General features: G+C 35.5%; 1 protein-coding gene across 5 annotated transcripts; it reads right to left on the bottom strand.

Moving 5' to 3' along the window:
* Window positions 1-5,949: 5,949 nt before the first annotated feature.
* Window positions 5,950-24,038, bottom strand: LOC120420059 (uncharacterized). Of its 5 annotated transcripts, none has more exons than XR_005605814.2 (6): window positions 23,889-24,013; window positions 23,323-23,430; window positions 17,008-18,454; window positions 16,835-16,947; window positions 16,340-16,585; window positions 7,049-7,188 (listed from the first exon to the last, which is right to left on the bottom strand). XR_005605814.2 is itself a non-coding variant. In XM_039582970.2 (5 exons), exons 2-5 carry the CDS (start codon window positions 23,426-23,428, stop codon window positions 6,956-6,958), a joined length of 1,899 nt encoding a protein of 632 aa, XP_039438904.1. In that variant the 5' UTR covers window positions 23,429-23,430; window positions 23,889-24,013; the 3' UTR covers window positions 5,950-6,955. The 5 variants fall into 5 exon arrangements, 3 of the variants coding, with proteins under 3 accessions (XP_039438904.1, XP_039438906.1, XP_039438905.1); XR_005605813.2 differs by having other exon boundaries at window positions 16,458-16,585; XM_039582970.2 differs by lacking the exon at window positions 16,340-16,585 and having other exon boundaries at window positions 5,950-7,188.
* Window positions 24,039-24,288: the final 250 nt, after the last annotated feature.

The raw sequence follows: 24,288 nt of genomic DNA, 5'->3' as shown, positions 1-24,288 counted from the left end.
TTAAAATTGGTTTATTGGACCTTTAAAAAAAAAAAAAAAAACTCCAGAGTTGCAGATATTGTCCCGCACTCTGTCCATTCGAGGCACACTGTTTGGAAATAGAATAAAAATGTGCTGCGTTTGGATAGTTTAAGGGGTGAGTGAATGTATTGAGTTCACGTTATTTTTTTCAATAAAGAAATAAAATACAATTTTCCAAAGTTTTTCAATCGCAGAGAGTTGAGAAATGTTTTTTTTTTGAAGGTGACATCAACTTGTTCCGGTGGTTGTTCATAAAATTCAATTTCATTTTATTCGGTAACCGGTTCCGGAGTGACCAGGTAAAGTCAGGAGACATCCGAATGTACTTGTATTGCCATGAAGCGTTTTTTGATAATAGGCTGATATGCAGATCGGAAGGAACGCAAAATTCCATATAAAAAAACGCCCAAAAAACGGTCAAGGAAAGGGTCACGAAAAGATTTTTCTTAAGCGGTACGCAGCTGAAAAGGAACAGAAACGGAAAGTGACGTTTAACGTTTCTTCGCGCGGTGCTTGTTTGTAAGATGTTTTGATGAAAAAATCAAAGAATTTGAATATTACTTTTTGAATGCGACTGAAAGTTACAAACGTTTTAATAATTTTATATTCGTTAGAATAATAGAAAATCCCGGCAAATCTCAACATGCAGAATCTTAAAATTAAAAGGACAGATCTAGTTTTGGATCCGGGACCATGGTGTAGGTGTAAGCGTGGTTGCCACTCACCCAGTCGGCTTGGGTTCGATCCCAGACGGTCCCGGTGGCATTTTTCGAGACGAGATTTGTCTGATCACGCCTTCCGTCGGACGGGAAGTAAATGTTGGCCCCGGTCTAACTAACCTAAAGGGTTAGGTCGTTAGCTCAGTCCAGGTGTAGGAGTCGTCTTCCTGGGTCCTGTCTCGGTGGAATCACTGGTAGGCAGTTGGACTCACAATCCAAAGGTCGTCAGTTCGAATCCCGGGGTGGATGGAAGCTAAGGTGCAAAAAGAGTTTTGCAATTGCCTCAACAATCAAGCCTTCGGACACTTAGTTTCGAGTAAGAAGCTCGCAATCGAGAACGCCAAGGCAATGCTGTAAAGCGAATATTTTTTTTCTGGTTTTTTGGTCGAAACGGATTAAAAAATAGAAGTTGTCTTTATTGCTGTTGGCCCACGTGTTGCGAACAATTGGGTACTAAAGTCCTATGTCAATTTTTATGTACAACGGTAAAAAACACGATTAAAAACCATTTCTGATCACTTTTTTTCATTTTAATGCAAAATTTTTTTTTGACAAGACAACATTTTTTCGATGGATCAACTATGGTCCCCTTTGAACGAGCTGTCAAGTAGGAGCTTTTCTGTCAAGAAGGACCGCGAGGTTAATTTTTCAAAATTGATTTAAAAATCCATTTTAAACGAAAATATGGAAAAACAAATATTTCAGAAATTTCAAATAACAAAAAAAAATGTGCAGGAAATTCCAACCAAATCATTATTTTAGAAATTCAAAAATATTCCCCCTAGGGACCATCCACAAACCACGTGGACACTTTTTTTGGAAATCTCAACCCCCTCCCCCCCCTCGTGGACAATTGTCCATACAAAAAAAACTTTTTTGTATGGAGCGTGGACAATCGCCATACCCCCCCCCCCCTAAAGTGTCCACGTGGTTTATGGATGGTCCCCTACCCGGTTTTGGTCAGAGTCGAGGGACATAAACTTCAAAAAATATTTGAATTTAAAAATTTAGGAATATATGAATTTAAGAATTAAGGAATTTAAGAATTTAAGAAGTTAAGAATTTAAGAAATTAAGAAATTAAGAATTTAAGAATTTAAGAATTTAAGAATTTAAGAATTTAAGAATTTAAGAATTTAAGAATTTAAGAATTTAAGAATTTAAGAATTTAAGAATTTAAGAATTTAAGAATTTAAGAATTTAAGAATTTAAGAATTTAAGAATTTAAGAATTTAAGAAATTAAGAATTTAAGAATTTAAGAATTTAAGAATTTAAGAATTTAAGAATTTAAGAATTTAAGAATTTAAGAATTTAAGAATTTAAGAATTAAAGAATTAAAGAATTAAAGAATTAAAGAATTAAAGAATTAAAGAATTAAAGAATTAAAGAATTAAAGAATTAAAGAATTAAAGAATTTAAGAATTAAAGAATTTAAGAATTTAAGAATTTAAGAATTTAAGAATTTAAGAATTTAAGAATTTAAGAATTTAAGAATTTAAGAATTTAAGAATTTAAGAATTTAAGAATTTAAGAATTTAAAAATTTAAGAATTTAAGAATTTAAGAATTTAAGAATTTAAGAATTTAAGAATTTAAGAATTTAAGAATTTAAGAATTTAAGAATTTAAGAATTTAAGAATTTAAGAATTTAAGAATTTAAGAATTTAAGAATTTAAGAATTTAAGAATTTAAGAATTTAAGAATTTAAGAATTTAAGAATTTAAGAATTTAAGAATTTAAGAATTTAAGAATTTAAGAATTTAAGAATTTGAGAATTTAAGAATTTAAGAATTTAATAATTTAAGAATTTAAGAACTCAAGAATTCAAGAATTTAAGAATTTAAGAATTTAAGAATTTAAGAATTTAAGAATTTAAGAATTTAAGAATTTAAGAATTTAAGAATTTAAGAATTTAAGAATTTAAGAATTTAAGAATTTAAGAATTTAAGAATTTAAGAATTTAAGAATTTAAGAATTTAAGAATTTAAGAATTTAAGAATTTAAGAATTTAAGAATTTAAGAATTTAAGAATTTAAGAATTTAAGAATTTAAGAATTTAAGAATTTAAGAATTTAAGAATTTAAGAATTTAAGAATTTAAGAATTTAAGAATTTAAGAATTTAAGAATTTAAGAATTTAAGAATTTAAGAATTTAAGAATTTAAGAATTTAAGAATTTAAGAATTTAAGAATTTAAGAATTTAAGAATTTAAGAATTTAAGAATTTAAGAATTTAAGAATTTAAGAATTTAAGAATTTAAGAATTTAAGAATTTAAGAATTTAAGAATTTAAGAATTTAAGAATTTAAGAATTTAAGAATTTAAGAATTTAAGAATTTAAGAATTTAAGAATTTAAGAATTTAAGAATTTAAGAATTTAAGAATTTAAGAATTTAAGAATTTAGGAATTTAAGAATTTAAGAATTTAAGAATTTAAGAATTTAAGAATTTAAGAATTTAAGAATTTAAGAATTTAAGAATTTAAGAATTTAAGAATTTAAGAATTTAAGGATTTAAGAATTTAAGAATTTAAGAATTTAAGAATTTAAGAATTTAAGAATTTAGGAATTTAAGGATTTAAGAATTTAAGAATTTAAGAATTTAAGAATTTAAGAATTTAAGAATTTAAGAATTTAAGAATTTAAGAATTTAAGAATTTAAGAATTTAAGAATTTAAGAATTTAAGAATTTAAGAATTTAAGATTTTATGAATTTAAGAATTTAAGATTTTATGAATTTAAGAATTGGAGCCCAACATTTCAAAAGGGCACATAACTTTTGTAAACAATAGTGTATCCCTTTCACTCAAATGACTGATGTGAGATGTGAAAGGGACAAACTCTTGTCTAAAAAAGTTATGTGCCCTAATGAAATGGCCAGCACGAATTTAGGAATTTGAGAACTTGAGAATTTAAGAATTTGAGAATGTATGAAAAACTTTAAACATTTGCATTAGCCTTATTTTATAATTTACTAATTTCCTAACTTCCTAGCTTCCTAATATCCTAATTTCTTAATTTCCTAATTTCCTAATTGCCAAATTTCCTAATTTCCTTACATCCTTATTTCCTAATTTCGTAATTTCTTAATTTCCTAATTATCAAAATTCCTAATTACCAAAATTCTTAACTTCATAATTTCATGATTTTCTGATTTCCTTATTTCCTAATCTGCCCATAATTGAAAATTCGGCTATTATGCCAAATCAAGTATTCCGAGAAAAACGCGTTTTAGTGTTTGTCACAAAATCTCCGTCAAGGCAATTTTCCATAAGAGTGGCATATTAGCCGTTTGGTTTTCGCATCGGCAGCCAAGTCTAAACACTATTTCAGTAAAATTCAAGTTTCAGAAGATGCGTTGGAACATCCTCTACCACCTGGTGCTAATATCTCGTTTTTGTCAAAAGTGGATATTAGCCGTTTTTTCAATGGTGGGCAGTAATATCCTAATTTCTTAATTTTCTTATTTCTTGAATTTCTCAATTTCCTAACATCCACATTTCCTAATTTCTTTATATTTATCCCGATTTGGCCATAAATACGCGGAGCCGGTTCCAAATAGTCAATCGTAGTATGTACTATCTCTCTGCAATAAGACGCGAACAATCCGTTTCAAAGGTTGATTTAACTGTCAACTTACATGCCAAAAATTCGCAATGGTGATCTTAGCGGGTTGCAGCCTGGATTTCGTCATGTATATGTGGTGATTGTTCAGCGCTATTGCCGGCCGCTCCCATCTCCACCATTCACCGGGGAAGGGATGAGGATTAGGAGCGCGGGAAATGTTGATGCTAAATTTACTTAGAAAAAGGTAGCGAAACCGCAGGCTCTTTTTACCAATCCTAATTGTGGAGCTTAGTTACATGTCAGAAAATGTCAAATCAAGTTTCCCGGAAACTTCGGATTACGGTCAGTTCTTTTTATTTGTGTGGCATCATCGTTTTTTTTTGTCCAAATATGTATCTAGGTCATTTTGGTCAAAAGTTACAATAACTTGTTTTGTCAGGGTTAAATTTTTCCCGATTACCTCTTTCCGCTTCGGAACAAACGAAGTGGAAAAACAGGGGAAGTCGAAAGAAATGAGAGTTGCGCTTTTATTCAGTAGGGTAGAGTAGTCATCAATGAGACACGGGGAACAATGATAAAATGGCTCTCACAATTCGTAGTTTCAACCAATCAGGCTCATATTTGGGGGAAAGGTTTGTCTACGGGATACACGTCTGCCATATTAGTGGCTTTGGTTATGGACGCTCCCTTGAAAAGTTATTCATAAATGTTTGATTCTGAGGTGTAAAAGTAAATTATGGACAAAAAATACTTTTTCGCTCGTAGGCTGCCATTTACACCAAAACTAATATTTCTTCAAATTTCTTTCGACGTTCCATAGGGATTGAGTTGGGCTACAATGTCCTTTCATTAGAATTGGCCAAAATTTTGAATATACCCAGAATCCAGGGCTGTCTCATTGTTCCCCACTCATGTTAGCCCATGGGTAACAATGAGACACTTTGATTTTTCTTCATTAAACATTTCAAAATCCATGTAAATCTTTCAAAACATGAATGGAAAGTGATTTTTGGCATATTTATAGAGTTTTAACTTCATTTAACCAGACATACAAAGTTATTTGGTATAAATATATGAATTTTACAAAATTTAAATACTTTTTAGTATAACTTTTGTTAATTAAAGTTTCATGTTGGCAAAATTGCTCTAAAATGTTCAAGGCAAGTCATCTGTAATGGAACAATACAAAAACATGATGTTTTACTAGAAAAGTATTGATTTTCGTAGAGTGTCTCATTGTTCCCCAGCTGTCTCATTGTTCCTGCCAAGTGCGTCTACAATGAGACAGTTGAATAACTCTGGCTGTACATGTCGAATCGATCTCATATTTCGGTCAATGTTAGAACACACTAAAAGAAATAAAATGCAACAATAAGCTCATGAAAACATGCTGATGAAAAAATTAGAAAAATCGTTGAAAGTTGAAAACCAAAAGTGTCTCATTGATGACTACCCTACCCTATCTTGTAGTGCATGTTACAGAACAAATATCTAATTTTCTCTAGTTTTATAGATCAAATATGTGAAAGAGTTTCATGATAGTATGTTTTATCAACACAATTTGTGTAGTTTTCTGTAATTTGGCATCGGTTTCAAAAACAAAGGAAGTGATATTACCAACTACCACGATCAAAATGCTGACGAGTTGTTTCTAACAACGATTGCCAAGGGCTTGATATATTTTTTACTGTTTTACTACAAGTTGTGTAGGTTGTGGATTTGTGTGTATAAATATGGTTCAATCATTTTTCCTAACATTTTGATTCAGGGAATTTAATTTTTTCAAAGTAGATCTCAAATTGCTGCCTGTCTTAACAACCGGCGGAGGTGCGGCTAAGATTTCTTTCCCCACCGTTTCACATGTAAAAAATTTCAATAGTACGTATCTCTAAGTTAAAAAGTGGTGCGTCCCATCGTATGATTTAAGTCGTGTGAAAGTGAAAGACAGTTAGGAAAAATCGTAAAACGGTTTGCAAACGCCACTTTTGTAATAGTTGAGAAACAGTGGTGAGCTTACTTTCATCAGATCTGTTTCTTATCATATTGAGTCCGCGTACTACAGGCAGATTTGCGTAATTGATAACGGTTTATGTATTCTGTGATAAATCTACTCTCCCAACATTCTCTTTTTTGATTTATTTTTGTCATAAGGTCCAAAGTCTTACTCTGCTCGAGAAAATCACTATCAAAAATATGAATAAACCGTGCCATAAGTTTAAGTGTGTCTGTATCTAGTCTTGTGTAACCCTTTCGGCCTAAGAAATACTGAGTTACGCGCTCTGGTTTAGAGAGGAATGTAGTTTCATACGTATAAAATTGTAGCGGGGAGTCCCGAAAATATTTCCCGAGGGTAGAGTCCTTTGCAAGGAATGTAGAGATTCGAAAGGTTTTCTAAAGCTCGATAGGTCATGAGTGGACATCAGAGAGCAGACGGACAGCATAGCGTTGAGATTTGTATTAAAACTTGCACGCAAGTTTCTTGTTGCTTCGTTCAATGCTCTCTTCAAAGAAGTTTCTAAAACAGATTTGTAAGTGTGGGTGTATTAATGTGTGCGATTCAAAGTAATACCTAATACTACAGCTAAAGTATGGTTGTGTACGCGTAGTACGACCGCAATAGAGATAGAGGGACGGGCCTAGAAGAACATCCTCTAGAACTTGATCCGTCCCTCGGAGGCAAGCGACGAGTGGCGTGGGATCGGGATGGGCGACGGAGGCCCGGAGGATTCGCGGCTGCTAGGATGGTGGAGGCCGGACATTGCCGCGGATTGCTGCAGATCGATGGGCCCGGGGACGCTTCCCCGCACCAGCCGACCCCGTTCGTTTTCCTGGAAACGTTCCATGATTTTGGCCACGATCATCGAGGGAGGGATGTGAGGATTTCCTGAATTTGGGACGGAAGTGGGTTCTTTGAATTTGTTTGACTAGAGATAACGATGCTGGTTCGTGCACATGCAGAATAAAAAGGGATTATTTGAAAATGTTTGAAATCATGCGGACAAGTTAAAACCACAACACACGCAAATACGGGATAGGGTGGCAAACATATCTTTATTCAGTGTTCAACACATCGATACGTTAATCAAAGTATAATTAAGTTTTAATTAGCAGTTGAGTTTATAATCAAAATAATAATAAACTAAGCTAATAGCTAACTAAAAAATAAGAGTGATCACGAACTCTAAAATTAAATATTTCAAGAGTTCTTTTTTAATTGTGTTTATATATGTAGTTTTTTATGAATAGGTTTATGAAAACTGGAAATTTGGTTTGTTGGACCTTTAAAAAAAAAAAAAAAAAAAACTCCAGATTTTTTTAAGACCAAAAATTCTGTCAGTGGCTTCAAGAAGGCAACAACCGGTACATGCTGATTTATTTTGGTGCAGAAATTCGTTAAATTGAATTCAATACAGAGCATTTTAGAGTGATGCTCATTTTTTTACGAAAATTATCAACGGCTTCACCTTAAAATTTAGCAAAAAAAAATTTAACCCCTTGACTTAGGCAAAATTAAGCTTCTGTGCCAATTTTGCGCCAAATCGGTTAAGGTTTAGGGGTCGCTTTAGAACAGGCCTGCCCAACGTCCGGCCCGCGGGCCGGATCCGGCCCGTGAAGCCATTTCATCCGGCCCGCGACGGTTTTTCAAAATATGTAGTTCTATGAACGGCCCTAAAGGCTGTTCATAAAAAACTCAATAAATAAATTGAATGTCAAAATTTAAAAAAATAATCTTGACACAAAATATTGAGATATTATAACAAAACATTTATTTGTTTTTTTTTATTTTTACATAAAATGTTGCTGATTTAACGTTTTGTTTGAATTTTACCTTTATACTTTTTAAAAATGATTAAATTTCACATTTAAAGATTCTTTATGTTTGAATTTGATTCTTATTGTTTATATATTGATATTTTCTGAATCAATTATTAAACTTGAAAAATGTGCAAAAAGACACTAATTTTCTTTTTATGTTTTGGCTGTTTTCACTTCTAGTTGAATTGTTTCTTTTTTGAGAATTTTTATTAAAATTGTTTTTTCATAAACGAGTAAGCAAAAATGTTTCTTTTTTCAGATACTTTTCAGACTTTTCAATGATAAAGTTTTGCTGGAAAAACGCTTTTAAAATGCAAAAAATAATCAAAAATAAAGATCGCTACAAATATTTTTCAAATCTAAAAAAAAAAATAAATTGAGTCAAGAAATCAGACAGCCATTTTTTCATAAGCTTCAATTATTCCAAGAAATTTGAAGAATGACGAAATAAAAACTTTCAGATATATATTTTTCTACACATTTTTAAATTTCATGTCTTTAAAATTAATTTTGAAATCTTTTGTAAAATATTTGAATAAATGTGCAAAACAAATCTAAACTAGTTTTTTCGCAAAGATGCTTTGAATCCAAATTACGTTTCAATAAATTTTATCTTGTCTCGTTGATTGTTCAAACTTAAAAAAAAAAACATGCAACTACGAAATTTGAATGTATTTTTTTTTTTTGAGTTAATGATATCAGCGTATTTGATCTCAATCGAAAAAACAATTATTATACAATTTTAACCAAAACAAAATAAAAATAAATCAAATAAACACATCTTTCAAAGATATCATTGTTGTTTCTTTCGTAAAATCAAGATTTACGAATCTTATTTGCAACACTAGTTTATTTATTTGAAACAACCTAATAAAAAAAAAATATTTTTTTTAACTTTTTTCAACTATTATCAACATTAGTTCCGGCCCGCCACTGCTTTAGAAAAATTAGATCTGGCCCGCAGAGCCAAAAGGTTGGGCACCCCTGCTTTAGAACCATAAAGCTGGTAAAAAAAAATCGTGTCATACAAAACATATTTTTAAATTCCTAATAACTTTATTAATAAGAATTCGGATCGCTTCGCACTCTTGGACAACATTGTAGATCGTTAAATTTCACATTAGAAACAAAACACAATATTGGTATACAGGGAAACAATTAAATAAATTGTCTTCCACCATATATTTTTTTTAGAAATTCCCATACAAACTTCAACTTTCAATAGCACCTTAATCGATTGGGCTCAATATTTGCAAAAATGCCTAATTTTTTATTTTTCTGGTCTCCCTAATGTCCACGCATCCTTCCTCCCCAGTAGTTTTTGTAATATATGATCCGTTCGCAGAATCCTCTGTGCGGTTAAAGCATCGCAGTGGGCCTGGCCGCTTTAATGACGGTAATACGTCTCGGGAATGCTCGAATGTAATACAAACAACCATTGATATAATTGACAAGAAAGAACATGGGGCGTAAATCTAACAATAAGTTCTTTTAGGATGCTTTCTCCGGCCTGGCTGCACTTGTGATAGATTAGATTAGATTGTATTTATAGATTTAAAAAAATCAAAAATTTAAGAACATCAAAAAATCTAAAATTTTAAAACTAAGATTTTCTCTTGTTTTGGAATTTTATAATTTATAACTTGAGAATTTTAAGAAGTTTTTTTTTACTACAAATGTAAATCGGCCAAAATGACAAGAGTTGGTATGAGCACCTAGTTTTTTTTAATTGTTGTACTGGACTTAAAGTGCAAACTTATAATTAGTAGTGTTTGACAGACGATTTTGTTTGTTTGTTTTTTTTTTTTTGATTAGATAAGATTGTGGTTGTGAGATTTTCGAGATTTCAGAATAGCCAAAATAACCAAAAGTCACACAAAAAAAAACTGATTTTTTCAACATTTTTATTTTATAAACCGCTGTATCTTCACAATTACTCGATTTGGGACAATGGTCATTTTGACGATTAAACCATTAAAAAAACAGTTTTAATAAATGATTTTGTAATTTTTTTGAAGAGTTGCTCCATCCTGCATTTTTCGTTATTCTTTTTGTAACATCTCACCCTATCTCCACTCTAATATTGAAAATCAAAAAATAAGTGGCATGTTTTTGTCATTAAATGTTTTAAATGTTTTTTTTTTGTTAAATCTAGATTACATTTTCAAAACAACTATGCGCTATCGGTTCCCTATGTACATAAGACCTTTTGAAAAAGTAAGCGAGAAATTTCCTACAAGTTTGTCTCTGACCACTTTTTGATATGATGCACCGTTACGAGATACAGCAATATTCAAATTACGAAATACAAAAATATTTAACCCTCTAATGCCCATGGTTACTCCAGAGCTGAGAGCACCACTAATTTTTGTCTTCAAAATTAAATTTCTCTGCAACCATGCATTTTTTCAACTTGGTTCAACCTGCCTTAGTTTATATAGAATGTTAACCATTAAAATTTCATCCAATTTCGTCGATACAGTTACCGTAAAATGGGGTGACTTTGATAGCCGGGGTGACTTTGATAGGTTTGCGATTTTTCTGCAAAATGAAGAGTACAATTAAAATACGTACGGAATGGTTCAGAATCATACTGACCGTGGTAGAGAAGTGCTCAAAGTACCTCAAGAAGAACTTTGCATAAAATTTTGAAATGTTTAAAAAGTTAGTTAACTATAATTAAGAAAATGTTGATGAAAGTCATTATTTAAAACTTGTGTCATGATTTTCTCAATGAACATGATTTTGAATCGGAAAACGGAATGCTTGTTCGGGTTCTTTGGACAATTTTCCACTAGGAGAATGTTAAATAAGTTTGTAAATAATAAAAATTATGTGTCCTTCAATTAACACAATTAAACAAAATCTCCAAATTTATAGGCAATTTCAGTTGAACAAATTTCATGTAAAATGTGAAAACTTGTGATTCGTGCTTTGTATTCAGTTTAAAATGCAATATAAATCGATAATTTTATAAACAAAACTAGTTTTAATAAATTTCAGGCAAAATTCCTACTTTTCAACAATTTTATGTAAAATTTATTAGTATGTTGATAAAAAGCTTATAAAATTAGTTAACTTAATACAAACATTGATTTTTTTTCTTAAAAACTATATCAGCTACTTTAGTGATGGTACATTTAACGTACAAATAAAGTTTGAACATTTTAAATATGATTTTAACAAGAAAAACTATGACTATCAAAGTCACCCCTGAATTTAAACTAAGAATTTTTAACGTAACTATTTTTCTAAACACTATTGAAGAAACTTTTTTTCCAAAATAGTGCATGGACTTTGTGTGGCCTATCCCAGTACATGTTTTAAAAATAATAATCTTGAGAAAAACCTTACCTGTTGGAAAATATTTCAAAAACAAATTGAAATCCTATCAAAGTCACCCCGGTTTACGGTACGAGTTATGTAAGGTCAAGAAAAAATCAAATGTGCAGCAGCGGTAGCGAAAGTAAGCCAGAGAGGGTGAAGAAAGGCCCCAAGAAAACGTTCCATCTTTTTTGTTCTGCCGTTCGTAAAGCTGTTTCTTGACCCTCTTTCTTTTGAAGAGCATACCGGCCCTTATAACGAAAAACGTAAAAATCTCGATTTTGCCCTTGGCGCGAAGGGGTTAAATAACTTACACCCTTCTCAAATGTGAAACTGGTACTATTTAAACAAAAATGGCATATGGGTAATTCTCTACCAACTCACACGAAATCGGGAAAAGTTGCCCCGACCCCTCATCGATTTGCGTGAAACTTTGTCCTAAGGGGTAACTTTTGTCCCTGATCACGAATCCGAGGTCCGTTTTTTGATATTTCGTGACGGAGGGGCGGTACGACCCCTTCCATTTTTGAACATGCGAAAAAAGAGGTGTTTTTCAATAATTTGCAGCCTGAAACGGTGATGAGATAGAAATTTGATGTCAAAGGGACTTTTATGTAAAATTAGACACCCGATTTGATGGCGTACTCAGAATTCCGAAAAATCGTATTTTTCATCGGAAAAAACACTAAAAAAGTTTTAAAAATTCTCCCATTTTCCGTTACCTGACTGTAAAAAAATTTGGAACATGTCATTTTATGGGAAATTTAATGTACTTTTCGAATCTACATTGACCCAGAAGGGTAATTTTTTCATTTAGAACAAAAAATTGCATTTTAAAATTTCGTGTTTTTTCTAACTTTGCAGGGTTATTTTTTAGAGTGTAACAATGTTCTACAAAGTTTAATATATAGACATAAGGGGTTTGCTTATAAAAATCACGAGTTATCGCGATTTTACGAAAAAAAGTTTTGAAAAAGTTGGTCGTCATCGATCATAGCCGTTCATGGTCACCCGCGACAGACACGGACGAAGAAACAAAGAGAAACGCAAAAAGTAACTTTTTCAAAACTTTTTTTCGTAAAATCGCGAAAACTCGTGATGTGTATAAGCAAACCCCTTATGTCTATATATTGAAATTTTTGTGTCTGTTCTACAACTTTGTAGAACATTGTTACACTCTAAAAAATAACCCTGTAAAGTCAGAAAAACACGAAATTTTAAAATGAAAATTTTTGTTCTAAATGAAAAAATGACCCTTCTGGGTCACGGTAGATTCGAAAAGCACATTAAATTTCCCATAAAATGACATGTTCCAAAATTTTTTACAGTCGAGTAACGGAAAATGGGAGAATTTTTTAAACTTTTTTAGTGTTTTTTTCTAATCTAATCTAATCTAATCTAATCTAACCCTAGCGCAGCCAGTCTTTCGAGGGCATCCTGGAGAATGCCTTAGGTTGATTTACGCCTAGCATCTTCTTGTCATTATCAACATTTGCAGTGCGCCATTGCATTAGAATGCATTGAAACATCACAAACGTCGAAGCGGCCAGGCCAACTGCGTAAAGTTTACCGCAAAGATGATTCGTTGAATTGGATTGAGTGTGAACACGAATGTTCAAACAACAATGCAGTTCTGAATCTACAGGGGAGGAAGAAACGTGGGGATCCCCCGCTCACGTTCCTGTTTGTTTAGGTAGTTAAACGTTGGGAGCCACCATGCTAAGAAGTTTTGGTGCTCCGGGACCCTCTGGGATGGGACATTGTATTTCCACAAATGCCCGGGACACTATTTGCCATGGTTATAGCGCCACAACTCGCTCTCTGTTGAAGAAAAGATGACATTTTATTATAAGGAAAAAACAGGTTTACGGAGATGTTAGTAATTTAAGTTAAAATTAAAGTTATCAAATTAATTAAAGTGACAGTGTTAGACTAAAAACTGTTAAGCAAAAAGTATAACACAAATTAAAAATTAAAAAATCTATCCTCGAAAGACAAATTAGACTTACCTTATGCTACGTACACAAACATTGTGTAAAACGAACGAGCCTACCTTAAAATACTTATGCCACACTAGCCCGACGTTTTCCATCGCAAAACCCCACCACAGCAAGCAAGATTGAGAGCACGCTCTCAGAGCCGAAAACCGCCAGAACGATGAAAGCACACCATCATACAATCTCAGCCCGTCCGTGTGTTAAAAAACCGACGGGTACGCACAAAGAGGCGCCACGAGGATGTGCACCAACACCAAGTAACGCAGCCGACACACAGCACTGCCCCGACGCCGGCTCTCACAGCAGTTGAGAGCAGCTGCGACTTCCACCTCTCGCCACCACACTTAACTCACAATCCCCCCACCACCATCCGCACTCGCCAAGCACATCGGCCAGCCGTGCGCAACGGAAGCTTTTGAAGCTTCTCTCTCCCCAAAAGCTCTTCTCAGCACGCACACCCTAACACGTTCGACAGCTGGTGTGCTTCAAAACGCTCGTCACCACACCAACACACAGCCGGCGTCTGCTGTGTTGCACTACAAACTTCAACATCAACTCGCCACACCAGCAGCCTATTGAGAACCATCCGCTCGCTATTATTCACTCGTTTTCAGCTCACTTTTTCATTTTCAGCCCACTTATCCCATCACTTCTATTTGCCTTCAATAGAGATATCCACGCGCGAGAGTGTGTTAGTTTGTAACAAAATTTACACGCAGACATAGGCAAATCGAGTAGAATAATTCGTCTGTCAAAATCAGCTGTGTCCTTTGTTATACCACGAGCACGTGGAAAACAGCTGGTTTTTACAGACGATTGATCTACTCGATTTGCCTATGTCTGCGTAAAAAATTGTAAACAAAATCAGCTGCTTGGAATTCAGCCAATCACAATCGTTCAAATCCAAAACAATATTTCAAATACAAATCTGGAGCAACATTTGAAAGGGGCGGTACGACATTGCTGTTACGGCCTTTCGTCCCATTTAAACGCGTGTATTGAAATGCCGTAAGAGTAATGTCGTACCGCCCCTTTCAAATGTTGCTCCAGAAATACTAACACAGAATCATTGTGTGCGTGAGAGAAACCGTGGAGATCTCTATTCTTCCAAATTCAATTCGTGTGCCACCCTAAAATTTGCGATTTGCACTGTCTGTACGCATACAAGCTCACAAGCTCCTTCCAGCCCTGGCGCACACCAATACATGCGAAATGCTATGCTAACTGCTTTTGATTCCAGCGAAGTCGTAGCAGGAACCAAAACGAAATCACTCCTAAAATGCACTAAAATGACGGAATTATGTTGAAACTCCATCTTTCCCGAATGGACTCGAAACTTCTTCAACGATTGTAACACTGTTTGACCCGAAACGCGGTTTAAAACAACGAAAAAAATCGAAAAGAATCGAGCGCGATTTCCAGCACAACTGAGTCCGGTCAGTGTTGCCAGACTCCATACCTAAACTTTTTTAGTGTTTTTTTCGATAAAAAATTCGATTTTTCGGAATTCTGAGTACGCCATCAAATCGGGCGACTAATTTTACATAAAAGTCCGTTTGACACCAAATTTCTATCTCATCACCGTTTCAGGCTGCAAATTATTGAAAAACACCTCTTTTATCGCATGTTCAAAAATAGAAGGGGACGTACCGCCCCTCCGTCACAAGATATCAAAAAACGGACCTCGGATTCGTGATCAGGGACAAAAGTTACCCCTTAGGACAAAGTTTCACGCAAATCGAAGAGGGGTCGGGGCAACTGCTGTGTGAGTTGGCGGAGAATTACCCATATATAAGCATAAGATAATATGTGTTTTGGGCTAGAATTGCTCTTATACAAAAATTCGTTATACAAAAATATGAATAAATTTCACTACACTGTTGTTTACGTATTTAACATTTAAAATAAGATCCACAATTTTCAAGATAACAACAATTAAAAAAATGGGATCAATAGAAATCATTAAAAACTTTTACCAACCTTTTGATTGTTTTTAAGAGGCAGTAATTTCAAATTTGAATAAGAAAAATTTAAAAAAACTTAAAAAAATGTTTTGTATCAACTAAAAACTAAAAAAAAACTATGCGGTTGCAATTTTTTTAAAATTTGAATTAATCAAAAAAGATCTGTTTGTACAGGTTGGTACTCGTTTTTTTTCGAATGTTTCAGGAGTGATTAGAAGTTATATTTTTAGTCTTTTTTGCGGATCGAGGTGGGATAGCCAGGATCGAGTCAGTCCCAAGTGATTAGAAACTATATTTTTAGTGAATTTAATAATTTGAAAATATGAGAAAATTTATTTTAATTTTTTATTTGATGGAGCAAACAAAATAACGATAAACTGGAGGCGAGTTTACTACCGCGCTGTAGAGGCACCCTTAGAAATACCTGAAAATCTTTCTCATTGTACCCATATCTCACAAAAGAGAGAAGAGAGACTCGTTCGTAAAGTTTTTTTTGCGTTTAAGAAGATTTTACCGTACCAAAATTACAATTCAAATAAAGGCGTGAAATAGAGTGCATTGAGCGAAAAGTACAAAGCTAGAGTTTTTTTTTAAAGGAATTTCCTATGGTTTTAAAATCTTCTCAAATAAAAACTCTAGATTGAGATCATCAGGAGAGAACTTCGGTACTCCTCTCTCTTGACGCAAGAGTATTTTGAGGAGAGACCAAAGGAGCGAATGAGTTTAAAGAGGAAAACACGTTTGTGAAAAGTTGTTATGGTGGGTAGGTAACGTGCATAACAGCAATCTTATAAAATCTAAAAGTAAACTAGCAAGAGAAATGTGAACAAAGGGTAACAAGAGGTGTTAAAAAGAGTAGAAATATAAATATTTGAACACGTGATAGTAAGAAAGGTAGATAGAATAACACAAGAACGCACTCAACAAATTTTACCGTGCAGCAAAGTGTTTCAAACAGCGAAACAGTTGTAAGTTGGAACGACAACGAGCACAAAAGTGAGGTTATGACGCAAAATCACGTTTCATTCGGTTCGCTGACAGTGGAGCAGTACCTTCAGGGTTTTCGAAACTGTTTTTGCTTGTGATTCTTTGCGGTAATGATGGACAATTTCCTTGCCCTAGCTAGCTTACATTGGTCGCTGCTGAAAGCGTTGCAAGATGTGCAACTTCTCATAGTCAGCTAGGTGTTCGACAGGAAGAAAATGAGTTGCGGGTTTTGGAGACAAAGAGATAATGAAAGAAATGGGTTAATGGTGATTTTGTTAACACAGATTTACCTCGGCGGATGAAAAGTGCGCACGGTGGGACATGATGTGTGGAGAAAGAAAGAGCACCACCACCTTCGGAGCGGTTACTGGGAGCGCGCGCGCGCGCGGATAGAATGATTGTTTGGTTTAACATTTGAGGGTTTCGGGGAAAGTGGACTTACCGACAAGTCCGCGATAGCCGAGGACGCTATTCTCGTGGATGTGCATGGACAGCTGCTGCTGGCGCAGGAATGCTTCCGTGTCGACGCCCCGCACCTGGGACGGTTTGAGGAATCTGGCGAAAGAGTTGCGAAAGTTTAGAAATTTGTTGAACCAGATAGCTCATCGAGCGAACCTTTTGGGAATCTTCGACAGAACGTCCGTGCTGTGCGGCGCCGGGCCGAAGCCCAAGTTCAGAAGGATCCGTTCCGGGTCCGGTTTGCGGGCGTTGAGTAAACTCTCCACGCTTGAGCACCGGCTCGAGTCGGACTGCAGCGAGCTGTCCTTCATGAGCATGGCGCTGCGACGTCGCGGCGTTTCCGACATCGAGTTGTTCTCCTGCTGAATACTGAGCTTGCTGGACGTGCGCGGAATCGGACTGACCGGCACGGACCGGGCCAGGATGTTGCTGCTGCTGTTGTTGATGCTGGAGCTGGTGTTCAGCGAGGACGGATTGGGACAGCTGTTGTTGCACTCGCTGATCACAAAGTTGTCGTCGTCGTTCATCTCGCTGAAGCTGCGCCCAATTTCCATCAGGTTGAACCGCTTGTTGGCGCGTGGATTTTCACTCGAACTCCGGCCAATCTTGCCGATGCCCATCCGGGGGGTGCTGTACGGCGTTGCTTTCGGCGGGTTCAGGTAGTGATCGTAAGCCTGATGGTGATGCTGCTGAGGTGGTTGCATCGGAATGTCCAGGTTTTCCTTTTCCTCGTCCTCGCTGACGTCGGGAATGATGTCCTCGTCCTTCGGGAAGGACTCATCGAACGAGAACTCGTAGATGTCGCCGGTGCTGAGCTTGCCGCTGGCCTCAGACTGCATCATCTTGGACTCTACGTCACTCTCCGCCAGCGTCACATCTGCGCACGACACCGCCGCCTGCACCTCCGCTTCCGGCACGGCAACCACCATCTCCGGCAGCGCTTCCTCGACCGGCGTTTGCCGCTGGCTTCCACCGCTGAGCATGTTGCGTAGATCGAGCTTCTTCGCCTTGATCAGATTGTACTTGGCCTTGTTCATGCTGAGCTTGTCGTAAAATTCGTTGATCTTGATTTTGCCGATCGATGCCAGCGAGGTACTTTTACGAGCTTCCGACGCTTCCTCGTGGTCGGCTTCCGGGTGGTTGGGCTCCTGCTCGAGGTTGGTGCTGCTGCGGCTAAACTTCTCCAGCAGCGTCTTTTTCGACAGAAGATTTTTTATGCTGATCGAGGACGATCCTCGATCGCCGCCCTCCGGTTTGTGATCAACCGCTGCGGGTTCCTCCGAGGGGATAAATTCCTCATCGGAGCTCGAAACCATCGGGGCCGGCGTTTGGGGCGTAGCTGCCATAGTAAGTACCTGATCGTGATCCTCGATCGCCGCTGGTTCCATCACACAATCCGGCGCAGAAGCCGTCAGCTGGTCCGGATGTGCTAGCTGCTCGCCCGATGGACCTGGTTCGTCCGGATCGATGACCACCGTGGGACCGCCAGCGGCTCCCGCCGGTGGGATCTGTATCGAGTCCACCCATTTCTGGACCGAGGCGGGACTCTTCTTGCGCATCTCATCGACGATGTCGTTGAGCCAATAGCGAACACGTGAACGAACTGTGATGAAAGATTAGATTAGTTGCTAGTGAAAGCTTGAAAATTTATTTTATTTGATCAAAACTTCCACTAAAACACTCAGAAACAACTAGAAAAGGCAAAAACAAAAAAAAAGACAATCCTTACGAATGCGGTCACGTTTCGGTTGCCGTTGCTCTTGCGGCACCGTGCTCAAGTACAGAATAAGGTTGTCAACCTCGACCTTCTCAACGGTGAGATGCTCTACGAGCATTGTGAAAGAAAAGTGAAATTACACCGAAATAGAAACAGAAACAGAACAAGACACCTCCGCACGGCAAACAATTCAAACTGGAACTGAACACGGAGAACTTGAGATGCGATGAGATAGAGATGCGAGAAAGGTAAGACGACAGCAACGTTGGTGGGGCAGGAGTTGAATGGGGGTGTTGAAAAAAAAAAAACAAAATTCAGCATTCACAAACACACAACACTGATAACAGGCACAGAAGAGGGGACGAGTGAAAGGTGAGTGCAACCTGGATGCAAAATAAAGGGCACAAATATTTTGCCGCTGACTAACAAGGATGTAAGTATGCTAGTGCTGAGGAGAGATTTGATAATAGGTATTGTATTCTTGAGTTAATTTGTATTCAGTACCTGTTTTTTGAGGTTTTTACTTCTTATACAAAATCGAATGCTTTCGAACGAGAGCAATTCTCTACCAAGACCGGAAATGGATTTTATTTGTATTTTTTTATTCTTCATACAATTTTGGCAGCTGTCCATACAACAATGGTACGTAAATATTCAAACATTTGTAAGTTTTGAGTGGATTTTCTGATCAATTGTGTGTCTTCGGCAAAGTTGTAGGTATTTTTGCGACAATTAAGAAAAAATAGGTACACGAAAAAAATGCCTTTTTTAATTAACTTTATATTCACAAAAACATAATTTCCTAAAATCTAGAGGTGGGCAAACCGCTCTCTTTTAGGAGCCGCTCATTTTCGTTCGTTCATTAAAAAGAGCCGCTCTTTTGAACGGATCTTTCGCTCTTTTTCAAAATTAGGAATGAAAGGGTTTTTTTAAAGAATCGTGTGATTTAATAAGTTATTTCACATTGGACTTTTATATTATTTGATTAATAAAAATTAAAACTGAAAACGAGGAGAGCCCTTGAAAACCATCGGTTTTGGTAGTCTCTATGTCAAGATTTCTACTCGAACCTAAACATTCGTGTAATTGAATGGCATCCAAACATAAATCTAGGATGCTGAAAAAATGCAATTAATTTTAAAATTTCGTTTATTTCGGCAAGAATTGAACTAATGCTGATATTTTATTGGAAGAAAATATTCTGTGAACTTTTTTTTTATAAACGCTGAAGTTTAATCGGACAAAAGCATTTTTTTTAAATCTCTAGATTTTTGGGAAATATATTTTATAAATTATGCAATTTGAAATGCTCAAATTTGTATTCCGGTAATACTTTAATGTACAAATCATTTATTTTTTTGATTAATTTTTTTACTTTAATGTACAAATTATTTATTTTTTGGATTAATTTGTTTAAGCATGGACATATTTGAAATTGCATTTTTTAATCCTCAAAAACAAATTTAATATTGAGCAATTGGGTACTAAAGCCCTATGCCAATTTTTATGTACAACGGTAAAAAACACGATTAAAAACCATTTCTGATCACTTTTTTTTTCATTTTATTGCAAATTTTTTTTTTGACAAGACAACATTTTTTCGATGGATCAACTATGGTCCCCTTGGAACGACCTGTCAAGTAGGAGCTTTTCTGTCAAGAAGGATCGCGAGGTTAATTTTTCAAAATTGATTTAAAAATCCATTTTAAGCTCTTTATGGTCGTACAAAGGGTCATTGTACTCAGAAAAATAAGCTTTATCGCTGTGAACAATAATATCAGCAATCTAAGCTTCATTTTAGGACCCAATTCTCTGAGATTTCGGTCATTCGATTTTTTTTGTTTTTTTTAATCCGGCTGAAACTTTTTTGGTGCCTTCGGTATGCCCAAAGAAGCCATTTTGCATCATTAGTTTGTCCATTTAATTTTCCATACAAATTTGGCAGCTGTCCATACAAAAGTTATATGTGAAAATTCAAAATTCTGTATCTTTTGATGGAATTTTCTGATCGATTTGGTGTCTTCGGCAAAGTTGTAGGTATGGATATGGACTACACTGAAAAAAATGATACAAGGTAAAATTTTTTTGGTGATTTTTAATTTCACTTTTTGTCACTAAAACTTGATTTGCAATAAAACACTATTTTTATTTTTTTTTTATTTTTTGATGTGTTTTAGAGGACATAAAATGCCAACTTTTTAGAAATTTCCAGAATGGGCAAAAAATCTTTGACCGAGTTATGATTTTTTGATTCAATACAGATTTTTTCAAAAAATCGACTTCAATTTTCGAATTTCAAAAATTTTAAATCAAGACTAACATTTCAAAAGGGCGTAATATTGAATGTTTGGCCCGCTTGAAATGTTAGTCTTGATTTTAAATTTTCGAAAATATTTTTTTCGAAAAGATCGATCGATTCACGATTTTTTTCATATTTTAACATTTAAAATCGGACCAATAGTTGCTGAGATATCGACATTAGAAAATGATGGGTTGTTTGGGTGGGACTTAGAAAACATCAATTTTCCTGTTTTTAAACCTTTGCATGGCAATATCTCAGCAACTATGGGTCGTATCAACAAAGTCCGAAAAAGCAAAATATAGAGAATTTTCTCAGCTTTTCAAAAATACACCTAAAAATGGCTTTAACTTGAAAACGGTGCCTAAAGTACTTTTTGATTGCAAATTTGATTTTACATCGAAAAATGAAGTTGAAAAATTTTTGCGACCAGTATTTCGATTTTTTGAAAAAATCTGTATTGATTCAAAAAATCATAACTCGGTCAAAGATTTTTTGCCCATTCTGGAAATTTCTGAAAAGTTGGCATTTTATGTCCTCTAAAACATATCAAAAAATAAAAAAAATTAAAAATAGTGTTTTTTTGCAAATCAAATTTTAGTGACAAAATGTGAAATTAAAAATCACCAAAAAATTTTTTACCGTGTATCATTTTTTTTTCAGTGTAGTCTATATCCTCACCTACAACTTTGCCGAAGACACCAAATCGATCAGAAAATTCCATCAAAAGATACCGAATTTTGAATTTTAACATATCATTTTTGTATGGACAAACTAATGATGCAAAATGGCTTCTTTGGGCATACCGAAGGCACCAAAAAAGTTTTAGCCGAATTAAAAAATACAAAAATAAAAATTATAGAAAAAAGACCGATTCCGTAGAGAACTGCTCTATTACATTTTTTTTTGAAGTTCAATAAATTATATACATAACAAAAACCATGCCGCCTTGAAACGGTTCTTTCAATAGACCGGAGTAACAAAAGAACCGCGGTTCTTTTTTAGTGAGCCACGGTTCTTTCGCTCTTTTTCAGTGAACCGGCTCTTTGAGCGGCTCGCTCTTTTTTGCCCACCTCTACAAAATACGTATTTTTTTGATTTTCGAGATTTTTTTATATGTTTTAGGGGACAAAAACCCGCAACTTTTGAGCTATAGAGAAAATGGTCGAAATATCTGCCGCAGAGTTATATTTTTTTTAAAATAGTGATTTTTGAAAAAAAAAAACCGAAATTTGATACAACAAAAATTTACCTATTTTTTATGTAAAATTGAATTTGCTATCGAAAAGTACTTTACGGATTTTTTTGATGAAGGGCTCCGTTTTCAAGATATAGCAACCAAAATTTAGATTTTAGCGAAATATCTACAGTTTTACGATTTTAAAAAATAGTGATCATGAGTGACCATTTCTAAAAATATTATTTTAAAAAAGTTCAGAAAATTTGCTATATAGTTGTTTGAGAGACATTGAAGATTGGACCTCTGGTTGCAGAGATACAGCGGCTTAAAGAAAAAGAAACAGGAAAATATAATTTTTTAAAGTCTCACCCAACAACCTACCAATTTCTAATGCCGATATCTCAGCAATGAATGGTCCGATTTTTCAATGTTAAAACATGATGCATTCGTGAAATTTTTCAATCTTTTCAAAAACAACATTTTTAAAACTTTTGAATCAAGACTAACATTTCAAAAGTGTGTAATATCAAATGTTTGGCCCTTTTGTTAGTCTTGATTCAATTTTTTGAAAATATTTTTTTCGAAAAGATTGCAAAATTTTACGAATGATTTAACATTGAAAATCGGACCATTAGTTGCTGAGATCTCGACATTTGTAAATGGTGGGTTGTTTTGGTGAGACTTAGAAAATTTCCGTAATATAATTTTTGAAAAAATTGGAGTAAGAAACAAAAAACTTTTATAAAATATTTTGATTTAAAGCTATATTAAACCCCTTGTAACCCCATGATTTCCCTTAAAAACACTTTCTCATGCCAGAATCAAATCGAACCTTCCGATCGCAGAGTCCCATGTGATCGACCAAAATAGAAAGCAACAACAAATAAACGGAACCGACCGTGGGATGCGCCACCAACCGACCGACCGGCTGGCTGGACAAACAAACAATAATCAATTTACCGTCAATAAAAATATTTACTCAATCGCGTTCGCCGTCGACGGAACAAAACTCGTGCATCACACACGGCACATCCCATCGAACAAACACCGGTCGATCGATCGATCGACGGTCGAGGACGGGCAGCAGGCGTGCTGATCACCACATGGGCACATGGGAATGCAGGGCGTGTGTGTGTGCAACATCAAACACAGTGAGGGAGATTTATGTGTGCAGATTTTTTTTTGAAAATTTAAAGAGAGATAGATTTGGTGACAAATTGGAAAAGAGATTAATTTAAATGTGGGTGAATTTGAAGGGATGTTTGTGGGACGAACCGTTAGCTGGATTGGAGCCAGCACTTCCGGGGGAAGCTTGCAGTGGATTATCGCTGGCCACCTCAGCGCTTCCGGACTGTTCCTGGTCAGTGTCTTCCGTTTGCATTGCTTGCAACAAGTTTTAAGGATGCACAAATTGAAAACAGTTTAACTCTTCTATGGACAAGATTGATCTTCGTTGAACGATTCGAGCTTACTGGCTCAATTAGAACCAGGCTAAGCCAGTTCTAAGTTATACCTGACTAAGTTCCCGCTGCCCGCTGAGTAAACATGTAAGATGTAAAGTAACACGAAGAAGTGAAATATGACACGCTCGGGGCGCGCTCTCGCAACAGCAGACAGTATTATCGTTGTATTAAGTCCATTTTTGCTTATTTGTGTCGCGACTAGCTGACCTCCAACGAATATCTTGCTCGCGTCGAGAGGGGGAGGCTGTGTGTAAAGAGATCGCTGCTTCTCAGAATCCGTCCCAAGGTTGCGTGCGTGCTCAAGTGTTGTGGAGCCAGTCCGATCACGGTTGATTGACCCCAAAGGTGACCACTATTACAAACTCGTAAAACAATTACCTTAATTCCAAACTGCTTCCCCGGCCAAGGTCGACGACGGTTCCCTGAGGACACTCCCGTTCCGATGATGACCGTCCTTCTTCCACAAGCTGCCACACCAAAAAAAACTCACCAGCTACAGCTCGCGCGGCTTTGCCACTACCAAAGTAAACATTTTTCACCACTAATTGCTGCGTTATTAAAGCGGATTTAATAAATAATTGAAAATTTTCCCCGAGAGATTCGCGAACTCATCAGCCAAAGTGAAGGAGCTGCTGTTTTGTGTGTCTGTTTTGATTCTGTCAAATCGCGCCTCAAATCAAAACATTGCGCGGGCGGACAGTTCAACATGAAACCAACTTTGACAGCTGTGAACGGTATTGCGGTGTAATCGCCGAACCGGCGATTTGTTTCAGTGCAG

The sequence above is a fragment of the Culex pipiens genome, chromosome 3 (genome assembly GCF_016801865.2).
Source record: "Culex pipiens pallens isolate TS chromosome 3, TS_CPP_V2, whole genome shotgun sequence".
In the NCBI taxonomy this organism is placed as follows: domain Eukaryota; kingdom Metazoa; phylum Arthropoda; class Insecta; order Diptera; family Culicidae; genus Culex; species Culex pipiens.
This window is presented reverse-complemented; position numbering and strand designations above follow the sequence as displayed.